This window comes from Geotrypetes seraphini, chromosome 16 (assembly GCF_902459505.1).
Source record: "Geotrypetes seraphini chromosome 16, aGeoSer1.1, whole genome shotgun sequence".
Lineage (NCBI taxonomy): Eukaryota > Metazoa > Chordata > Amphibia > Gymnophiona > Dermophiidae > Geotrypetes > Geotrypetes seraphini.
In genome coordinates this window covers 50,000,070-50,011,215 of record NC_047099.1, presented here as the reverse complement: position 1 = coordinate 50,011,215, position 11,146 = coordinate 50,000,070, and the positions used below count along the sequence as shown (strand labels likewise).

At 43.3% G+C, this 11,146-nt stretch overlaps 1 protein-coding gene across 3 annotated transcripts in view; it reads right to left on the bottom strand.

The window, feature by feature from the left end:
- Nucleotides 1–1,840: 1,840 nt before the first annotated feature.
- The window catches only part of LDLR (low density lipoprotein receptor), a 32,538-nt gene continuing 23,232 nt past the window's right edge, over nucleotides 1,841–11,146 (bottom strand). The window contains exons 12-18 of one of the 3 annotated variants that reach the window (XM_033924463.1): nucleotides 9,889–10,028; nucleotides 9,044–9,185; nucleotides 6,782–6,934; nucleotides 5,623–5,853; nucleotides 4,860–4,937; nucleotides 4,228–4,385; nucleotides 1,841–3,194 (exon numbers count right to left, since the gene is read on the bottom strand). In XM_033924463.1, the coding sequence (XP_033780354.1) occupies nucleotides 3,159–3,194; nucleotides 4,228–4,385; nucleotides 4,860–4,937; nucleotides 5,623–5,853; nucleotides 6,782–6,934; nucleotides 9,044–9,185; nucleotides 9,889–10,028 (938 nt within the window). In that variant the 3' untranslated portion in view covers nucleotides 1,841–3,158. Of the gene's footprint in view, nucleotides 3,195–4,227; nucleotides 4,386–4,859; nucleotides 4,938–4,963; nucleotides 5,086–5,602; nucleotides 5,854–6,781; nucleotides 6,935–9,043; nucleotides 9,186–9,888; nucleotides 10,029–11,146 lie in introns of those variants that run through there. The other 2 variants (XM_033924465.1, XM_033924464.1) reach the window with 2 other exon arrangements.

The window sequence follows — 11,146 nt, the reverse complement described above, 5'->3', positions numbered from 1 at the left end:
TTCTGATGACCAGAGCTGGTATTGTGACATCATAATGCCTCATTCCACCAATAAGAACCAACCTCATTAGTGATGTCACAATGGCTGGATGGTCTTAGACTTGGCTCATTTTTACTACATTTTGATTTCTACTGTGGCGCAGTGATAAAGCTCCAGCCTCAGCACCCTGAGGTTGTGGGTTTAAACCCACGCTGCTCCTTATGACCCTGGGGCGTCACCTAATCCCCCATTGCCCACCAGGACAGACAGGGAAAAATGCTTGAGTACCTGAATAAATTCATGTAAACCATTCTGAGCTCCCCTGGGAGAACGGTATAGAAAATTGAATAAATAGATAATGTGCAGAGTTTCAGTTTCTGATGACCAGAGCTGGTATTGTGACATCATAATGCCTCATTCCACCAATAAGAACCAACCTCATTAGTGATGTCACAATGGCTGGATGGTCTTAGACTTGGCTCATTTTTACTACATTTTGATTTCTACTGTGGCGCAGTGATAAAGCTCCAGCCTCAGCACCCTGAGGTTGTGGGTTTAAACCCACGCTGCTCCTTATGACCCTGGGGCGTCACCTAATCCCCCATTGCCCACCAGGACAGACAGGGAAAAATGCTTGAGTACCTGAATAAATTCATGTAAATCGTTCTGAGCTCCCCTGGGAGAACGGTATAGAAAATTGAATAAATAGATAATGTGCAGAGTTTCAGTTTCTGATGACCAGAGCTGGTATTGTGACATCATAATGCCTCATTCCACCAATAAGAACCAACCTCATTAGTGATGTCACAATGGCTGGATGGTCTTAGACTTGGCTCATTTTTACTACATTTTGATTTCTACTGTGGCGCAGTGATAAAGCTCCAGCCTCAGCACCCTGAGGTTGTGGGTTTAAACCCACGCTGCTCCTTATGACCCTGGGGCGTCACCTAATCCCCCATTGCCCACCAGGACAGACAGGGAAAAATGCTTGAGTACCTGAATAAATTCATGTAAATCGTTCTGAGCTCCCCTGGGAGAACGGTATAGAAAATTGAATAAATAGATAATGTGCAGAGTTTCAGTTTCTGATGACCAGAGCTGGTATTGTGACATCATAATGCCTCATTCCACCAATAAGAGCCAACCTCATCAGTGATGTCACAATGGCTGGATGGTCTTACACTTGGCTCACTTTTACTACATTTTGATTTCTACAGTGGTGCAGTGGTTAAAGCTCCAGCCTCAGCACCCTGAGGTTGTGGGTTTAAACCCACGCTGCTCCTTATGACCCTGGGGCGTCACCTAATCCCCCATTGCCCACCAGGACAGACAGGGAAAAATGCTTGAGTACCTGAATAAATTCATGTAAATTGTTCTGAGCTCCACTGGGAGAACGGTGTAGAAAATTGAATAAATAGATAATGTGCAGAGTTTCAGTTTCTGATGACCAGAGCTGGTATTGTGACATCATAATCCCCTATTGCCCACCAGGACACACAGGGAAAAATGCTTGAGTACCTGAATAAATTTATGTAAATCGTTCTGAGCTCCCCTAGGAGAACGGTATAGAAAATTGAATAAATAAATACCTTCCTGTGGGATCTGGAGTAGTGTTCTGTGCCTGGTATTGGTGCTGGGGGGGGAGGGATGGTGTGGGGGATCTGTTAGGAATCTGTTGTATTACTTGTCTATGGTTATTGAGATGGACTTTGGCGTACCACGGCTATGTAGTTTTGTTATCATCAATAAAAACTGTTTGAACTTAAATAAATAAATACCAGGCCATGCATGTCAGACTAGTGCAAATTCTTTCAACTGGGTTCAGCATGAAAATGAGGGAAAAGATAATAAAAGTCAACTCTTATGAAATAAATAAATCATATATTATTTTGAACGAAATTGCAACACAAAATGCTCAAACAGAAAAAGAAATAAGGCAAAAAGGTGTGGAAAATAAAGAGCTGTACGATAACAATATATTTACACCCTTCAAAAACTGTAAGGAAGAAGCCACAGGCAGCTGGGCACTGGGTGTCTTTGGCTACCGGTAGTGGGACGGTCTTAGCCTCTTCTCGCTTGCTGCCAGGGAGTAACAGCCTGAGGAGCAAAGATACCAGCTAGAAAGAGCCGATTCTGCTGGCGTGTAGATATTAACTAAAAAAAACTATTTTTTTCCTTACCCTTGATCTACCACCCATCGATAGAAACTCAGAAAGGTTACAATAAGGTTTTTAACCTGCAGTACTGGGGAGAAAACAACCTGCAAAGCAGATTTAGAAAGGGGGAAATCTGTCTCCCCAGCCCCTGTCCGTGGACAGCTGAGAAAAAGGAATCCAGAAAAGCTTTACAAGTGAGGTTCTCTTTTAGCTAAATATATTTACAGAAAGTAACCCCATCTCCCCCCAAAAAAAAAACTGTGCAAAATTCATAATTTACAAATATACAATCCTGAACAAAATCTTGAAAAGTGCATGGAGAGGGAGAAGCAGCTAGTCAGACTACAGAAGTCCAGGTTTTGCACCTCCGCGCGTGTCTCTCTCTGAGTGCAGAAGGAAGAGTCTGCTCTTCTTTCCGCGATCTGTCACCTTCAGGGCTCTATTGTCGCCATTCACCAAGCGTGAGCTCTCTTCCAAGGACTTTTTTCTCTGCTCCCCACCAAGATCAGTCATGTTCAAGCAGCACCATGGATACAGAAGGCAAAAGAGGCCCCTTCCTCTCCCCCCCCACCAAATTCTCCTAGATTTCCAGTCTTCCATCCGGAGAAATGCACTCCTTCAGTTCTCCTTCACACATAAGGAATATCCCCTTCCTTCTGGGAATGAATAAATGGCACAAAGCTTGACCAAATAGTTCATAGAAAAAGAAAAAGGCTGTTTGCATATTTTTTTAAATGAACTGTCAAAATAAATAGAAAACATAGCAAAACAACCAAAACCAAAAAAAAAATCTCGTCGTCATTTGCACAGCCTGAGAATTCATTCAACTGAGTATGGCTCATTTTCTTGAAAAAGTGAAGAGCGATGGGCTGTCAAGTTCTCCAGGAAAGCCTGGATGGTTCCGTTGCACGTTTAAGGGAATCGAGAACAAGAAAAATGTAGTCCTTTTATTTATTTATTTTTCTTCTCCCCAGAGTAAGCAGCAACAGTGGTTCAGAGGTACTTCATGGTGGCTGTACCTGTTCACGCAAAGTCATCTTCCAGGTTCACCATCTGTCTCTGTAGAAAGAAGAGGCCAAAGTCAGTCTTGTTCCAAATTTTTGCCTTTACAGTCAAGACAAAACATGCGCCTGAGCAGGGATTTCTCGGCTCTCTTACAAGTATCTGATCTTGGTATCAGAGAGGGTCCCTTGGAGGCTCAGGGTACCAACACTTAATTCTTTGCACCTCTCCAGCAATCCCATCTTTTAAGTACCTAATGCCTGCTACACTTACTCTCAAAGTGTCAGAAATCTCTCTAGTGCAGGGGTGGGCAAGCTCCGTCCTCAATCCAGTCAGATTTTCAGGATTTCCCCAACAAATGTGCATGAGATCCAGTAGCGTATTGAGAGTGAGGGGTGCCTGGGGCAATAGCGCCTCTCTCCCACCCTCTTCTCCAGCCCCCCCTCCGCACTTGCCCCCTTCCCTTCCCCCATAGCAGCATCACAAACTTGCTGCCCATATCACGTCAGCTCTCCCTCTGACGTCTCTTCCTAGGCGCGGGACCCGGAAGTGACGTCAAAGAGAGATGACACTGACGTGGGCAGCAAGTTTGTGATACTGCTCGCATCGGGAAAATTAAAGAGGTAGGAGGGGAGGGAAGGGGTGCATGCAAGCTGCAGCGGGGGTTGGGAAGGAATGGGGGAGTCGGAGAGGAGGGTGCCGATGCCCTCACCAAGACGGCGCCTGTTACTACGCCACTGATCAGGTCTATTTCCCTGCACCGCCTTCATTGTGTGTAAACAGGTCTCTTGCATATTAATTGGGGAAATCCTGAAAACCCGACGGGATTGCGACCCTCATTGCCCACCCCTGCTCTCGTTAGTTGTCTTCCTGTGAAAACAAGTGACAAAATGACCCGAGGCCACCCTAAAAAGTTTTTGACCTCAATCCACTTTGCAGCAAGTTATAATTCAACAGCCAAATGCAGCTATAAAAGCTGATTTGGGCCATCAGTAGCCAGTTAATCGCAAGAGATCAGTCTGGAGGGGCAGCTCAGCCTATAAAGGAAGATTTTGGTTTGTCTAGCTTTCTCCAGAGCTAGGCTGCTTACCGATGGGTAGCTGTAACCATCCTGACTCCTGCAGATGTGAATCTCATCTTCCGTGGTCTTCTGGTACACCGGGTTATCAAAGTTTATGCTGTTGGTATTCTTCAGCCGCCAGTTCCTCCACAGGAGAAATGTGCCAAAGGCGAGGAGGCAGAGCACGACTGCAAAAGGAGCAAAGAAACAACTCGCATTCAAAACCCCAAGAAAGAAAAACGGAGCTCGGCAAAAAACAGAACGGTTCATAGACAACGGCGCGAAAGAAAAAAAAAATTACAGTTTTTAGGGGCTCCGACGGGGGGTTTTTGTTGGGGAACCCCCCCACTTTACTTAATAGACATCGCACCGGCGTTAGGGGGGGTTTGGGGGGTTGTAACCCTCCACATTTTACTGTAAACTTAACTTTTTCCCTAAAAACAGGGAAAAAGTGAAGTTTTCAGTAAAATGTGACCCCCCACAACGCCCCCACAACGCGGTGCGATGTCTATTCAGTAAAGTGGGGGGGTTCCCCCCCCACGCCCCCCGTCAGAGCCCTAAAAACAGTAATTTCGAGCGGTGCGCGCCTCCGCGCTGCGCTCAATTGTCTGGGCGCGCCTTTGACCCGACACCAAACAGAACGGCCTAAACCGTCCACTTACCTAGTGGAATGACTACAGACAGAACTGTGCGGCCGCTTTCCTTCCCCGAGTCGGTCTCTGCAGCAATACCGCTCAGAGCTGTTGGAAAGAGAAAATATTAGCAGGGCTTAACCCGACAGGTGCAATTTCACTCTTTTTAACTACGTCTTATAGAAGAAGCGCAGTCTCTGCCCTTCATGTCTCAGCAGCAAGCAGTAAGACAAAAGGCTTTCAGAATATCCGGGAACTAAAAGACCTAACACAGTTTAAAAAAATGCTAAAAACCTTTCTTTTCAAAGATGTGTATGGTTATTATGAGTAGTAAAAATTGATAATCTTATATACATTATCGGTTTTTTCTTTTTATTTTTTGTGTATGGTTATTATGAGTAGTAAAAATTGATAATCTTATATACATTATCGGTTTTTTCTTTTTATTTTTTTTATTTTTTTTTTTTTAAAAACAGCCATCTTTTACCCACCTTTTGTTTTTCCCTTTTATGTTTCTTCTTCTCTTCTATCAAAATTGTAACTACTCCCCTATTTAGCCTCACATGTCGTGTATGTTTTACCCTCACATTATTGTGAAATAAGGTTTTTGATCAGTTTGTAAAGTATGTTATATGTCGACACAATCAAATTTGTTTTTATGTCATTTTTAACATTGTACTTGTTTCATTTATTAATACATGTCGTTTTTATTGTACATCGCCTAGCAAGTTATATAGGCGATTCATCAAGACTAAATAAACTTGAAACTTGAAGCGGATAATTCTTTGAGTACCTTTTTGGGACAGTGTGACCGTGTCGGGTGTGGTGAGCGCCGAGACGCCCTTTGTGTGTTTTCTTGTAACCGTGCTAGTGGTGGAAGGCCTGTGCGTGGTCCTCATCCTTGATGCGACGGTGGTCACGGTCGCAGTGATGGTCGCAGTAACTATACGTTCCGGTGTGGTGGTCCTAGTCGGCTTGGCCGCGGTCGTGGTGCCCATGGTGGTAGTGCTGTGCGAAGGAGGATCTGCAGGGAGGAACCACAAATAATAAACACGTTTCCGTCCGTGGCAGCTTTTTGACATGCCTTCCCTACATTAAAGTCCCGTCTGAACTACTCTTGTGATTGGTGGGTAATAGACAGAGTTCGAACATTTTAAATTGTTAACGTTCGTTCTTAACATACGCTACCGGTCAGGTTCCAAACACTTCCTGAACGTGATTTCTTTATAGCTAGCCCCAAAGGAGTTGAGGCCTAGGCAGGAAATCAGATTAAGCATACCTTCTGCATTAATTGGTCAAAAAATTGCTTCTAAAGTGGAAATAAGTTACCAAATCTGAGGTATTAAATGCTATCATGTTTTTAGGAGGGCAGTTAAGGGCTATCCTTTTGTACAATATTTAATCAGTAAATAGATGGGAGTTTAGGGATTAGAGATGTTGTTATTACTGTTGTACTGTAATTTAGGGGCTTTGTTCTAGACTTGTTCTTACTGCAGTCTGTCTAGAGTCAACTGGTAAAGCAGAACAGACAAAATAAATCCTAGCGCTATTAAAGGGAAGATCTTCTACATTGTATGCACAAACACTTCTAAAACATTTTCATTTCATATAAAAACTTTCACATGGGTGGTGGCGCAGTGAGGGGAGGGGCAGACCGTCCCGGAGACTTCTTCTCCTCTCCCCTGCCCCAGCGTACCTGTGCAAGCAGCATCTTCCCTTCTGATGTCACTTCCTGGTCCCGTAACTAGGAAGTGATATTAGAAGGGAACCGAGGCCAGTGAAAGTAGCAAGTGGAAGATGGTTTTTGCGCCAGCAAACATGTCAAGAAGTACGCAAAGGGGGGGGGGGGGGAGATGCCAGGTGCCAACCTAGCTACGCCACTGTAAGTGCAGTTGGCAGAACTGCAGGTCTGGGGTGAAGGAGGTGTTCGGATGTCAGGCAGACTCTCCTACCTTTGGTACAGTTTCTCATGTCCAGCGCCAGGTGCATACCATCGGGACATGAACAGGTGTATTTTGGAGAGTGAGGGGTGATCTGGGGAGCTGGCAGGCAGAGATATTCACAGCCGCCATTAGGAACGCTGCTCAGATTGCACCAGTTCACACCTAATCAGTCCAAAAAGAAAAGGTTCAAGTTTATTTCAAATTTGTTATACCGCCCAAACAGCCTTCTAGGCGGTGTACAAATTCGTAAAAACAGAAAGCAAACTTTAAATAAAATACAAGTTTAAGCTGACATTACGTCACCAAACTGTAACTTTTAAAGACTTTTCAACACAAAGACAAACAGGAACAAAAGGTAAAAGGCAAGAACTACAATAGTCAAAGTAAAAGTGAACAATTAAGGAAAAAACATTCAACTCAATTGCCCTTAAAAGGACAGGTCTCAAAGGCATCAAGGAAAAGAAATGTCTTTAGCTTCGTCTTAAAATTATTAAGAATTGATTCTTCGCGTAAATACTTTGGAATACTATTCCAAAGAGAGGGGACAGTGACAGAGAAGATAGTATATATAAACTTCAGTGACGGCATAGAGAAAAGGTTATTAGCTGTTGATCTTAGGGTCTTAGAATAATAATAATAACTTTATTCTTCTATACCGCCATAATCAGATGACTTCTAGGCGGTTCACATCGAAGAGGGCTGGACAATCAGCGAATTACAGAATGCAAAAAGTGAGGGACAGGGCAAAATGGCACAGACTACTAGGGAGTGCTGAAAAGTGCTCAGCCCAATCTAAGAAGAGAATGGCGTGGAATAGAAGGATTATAAGGGGTAAGAAGATTATTAATAAATTCAGGTTGATTGTTTTGTCTAGACTTAAATGTTAACAGAAGAATTTTGTAAGTGATTCTGTGTTCCACTGGCAACCAGTGGGCTTCTTGCAAAAGGGGGGGGGTAACATGGTCGGATTTCTTTGCATTGAATATAATCTTTACAGCGGTGTCCTGTATTATCTGGAGTTTTCGTATTTCTGTTTTGGTTATGCCTTTATAAAGGGCATTACAATAGTCAAAGCGCGAAATCACGAGAGAATGAATCAAAATGTTCAAAGATGCAGCATCTAATAGTTTGGATAATAATCTGATCATACGTAGCCGATAAAAGCAATGTTGGACCACTGTACTGATATGAAGATGATAATTAAATTTGTTATCGAAAGTGACTCCAAGTAATTTAAGTGAAGGTACGGTTTTAATAGACTGAGACTTGAATTTAAGAGGGGAAAAATCATTACCTTGGATTTTTCAATGTTCAACGCAAGCGTCCAACCAGGCGTTAATCTTTTCCAATTTTTGGTTTATGAACTTTATTTCTGATTGATTACTTAGATCCATCGGGTGGATTAGTTGGACATCATCTGCATAAGCAAACATTGTAAACCCGGAACCCGGTGGCAACAGGCCCCGCCGGGGCCGGCCTGAAAAAACAAGGAAAACTCGACGAGTTTTTTTTTGGTTTTTTTTTTTTGTAAAACAAAAATAAAGGGAATCCGATAAGAAAAAAGGAAAAAAAGTGAAAAAGTACGCGAGCGGGAAGGCAAAAATTAGTTTTTCAACGGCCGTTGGAAACACACGCGTCTTCTTCGCTCCGCGGAAACGAAGAAACTGGGGACCACGCTCTCCTCCGTCGGGCGGGAAGGCACTCGCGCACGCGCGGTGCGGCCAACTAGAACTTTCTAGTTAAAAAGGTCCGTACCGGGGCTCCGTCGGTGACGTCACCCATGCGTTAAGAATATGCTGCCTGCTTGTCCTGGGATAATGCCCTAATGTTAGAAGCGGGGCCAGAAACCGGAAACAGGCTGCACAAAGTGGAATTAGTAAGGAAAAAAAAAAAAAAAGGACAAGCTATATTGCACTGCCAAAACTAGGATTACCATATGGCTCCAGAAAAAGGAGGACGGTTTGAAACATTGCTTTCAGTGGAAGTAAAACCCGGATGTCTCAATCCGTCCTCTTTTTTCTGGAGCTATATCAGAGGTCTCAAAGTGCCTCCTTGAGGGCCGGAATCCAGTCGGGTTTTCAGGATTTCCCCAATGACCATGCATGAGATCTATGTGCAGGCACTGCTTTCAATGCATATTCATTGGGGAAATCCTGAAAACCCGACTGGATTGCGGCCCTCAAGGAGGGACTTTGAGATCCCTGAGCTATATGGTAGCCAAAGCCAAAACCAGCTGTCATTCTAGCAGAATGTGGCACTCCAGGTCTTTACCTGTAGGCTGTCTCAGGTTGTGATACAGAACAATGTCCTCGGGAGACATCAAGTCTTCAGCCACCTTAACGACGTCACTTCCTGTCAGCCGGTTCACACTGAAAATGGCTTCGTTTTCCATGTCCGTCCAGTACACCCTGTCCTGTGAAGCAAAGACCGAGTCACCCTATTAGGCTTTGCTTGAGGTTGAACCAGGAAAAAAAACACACTAGCACACATCGCCATCAGCCTTCTGGAAAGACAGAAAACAGCTGACGCGCCGAGGGGAAAAGCAAATATTGAAGCAAAGGGAACTGCTGACTGCTGGCTGCAAATTTGAACAAAGCACTTTTAAGGAAATGTTTACATTGTTATAAGAATTACAGAAAACGTTGTCAGTATAGGCAGCCTTATGTTAAATGACAGAGGCAGAAGCTTCTGTCTTAAGAGTTCTAGCGTTTCTGTATGACTGGAAGCCCGAAAAAGCAACAGTTTTCCCAAACCTGAAGATTTTGCACGCTTTAGTGAGCTGAGAATATCTGGATCACCTCAAAAACCCAAAGTAACCCCCTCCTTTACAAAGCCCCGCTAGTGTTTTTAGCGCTGACCGCCGCGGTAACGTAAGTTTACCTGAAATATTTGAGACCAATAAAGAGAAAATCCACTCCATTGCAATTAAAAAAAGACCAAAATCCACTCCATTTTTTTCTCTTTTTTTTTTTTTAATCGCAATGCTTGAACCAGTTCTAAACTTAACTCCCTGCTATGGGTGAACAGATTTTATATCTCAGTGCCGAATTTAAGTATCGAGTAAGAAAAGTCAGGGGCCGTTGCTGCCATTAGCAGCAGTGAACCGAGAGACTCACCTCAAAGACAGTGATGGCAAAGGGATGCGCTAGGTTCTCCTTGTCCACTATCACCGTCCTCCGGTTACCCCCGTTCACGCCAATGCTGGAGATAGTGTGCAACCTGGAGTCCACCCAGTACAGACGCTGGTTGAGGTAGTCTGATGGGGGGGTAAAGGGAAAAGTGCCGTGAGATGCAAAAGAAAAACAAGCAAGCCACAGTGCTGGCTTTCTGAGGCTCTGCGACTGGCTTCCTGTCTTACAACGTTCACTTCGCTCTTCCAACCAGAATCTTCTTTCAGTTCCTTCCCTAAAAATCATCGGTACAAGAAGGGCCGACATCTTTTCGGTGACTGGTCCCCTATGGTGGAACGCCCTTCCCCAATACATTCGTAACGAAAAAGATATTTTAATATTTAAAAAACTTTTAAAATCTTATTTATTTAGAGATGCTTTTAATGTTTAAAGTATAATAAATTTAATATTGCTGAGGTTATTACTTCCCTTACCTACTGTTATTTCCTTATTCTACCCCAAACAAAAATTGTAACTTTTATCTTTTCCTTCCCACTGTATGTTTGTTCAAGTTAAATGTTCTTATGTTAAAATGTCAACCCCTTTTCACTTGATATATTTTTTGTTATGTACATCGCTTAGTGATTATAATAGGCGATTTATCAAATTGTGTTAATAAACTTGAAACTTGATTACCTGAGCATGCCTCATGCCTCATTAATAAGTGAGCAATCTTACCAAAATCTATCATTTTTCCTAAACTAATTATTGCTTATTAACGACAAAAGAACAAAACAGGGGGAAACAAAACCACAAATACAAAAGCAGAGAAACCAAAATGGAATTGTCCAAATCAGAATGATGTGCACCAAAAAAGTATCCTCCAACTCATCTGATAATGTGAAGATCTTTATTCCTCTATGACTCGACATGTACATGTTTCCTGCCTCAAGAGTCTTAAGAATCACGAATGATGATATATAGAGAATAGTGCCACTCACATAGATTTGACCGAAATTCCAATGAAGAATCTTTTGGCGGTGTTTATACAGCTATAGCCGACTGGTGTTGGCCGAAACTACATGTCGAGACATTGAGTCATAGAGGAATAAAGATCTTCACATTATCAGATGAGCTGGTTTCTCTGTTATTAACGACAAAGACATTTTTAGATACTTAAATGCAGTGGTGTAGCAAGGGTAGGAGACACCCCTCCCCCCTGCCATGTTCTTAGCTCCCCTGCTCCTTCCCTGCCCCCCTAGCC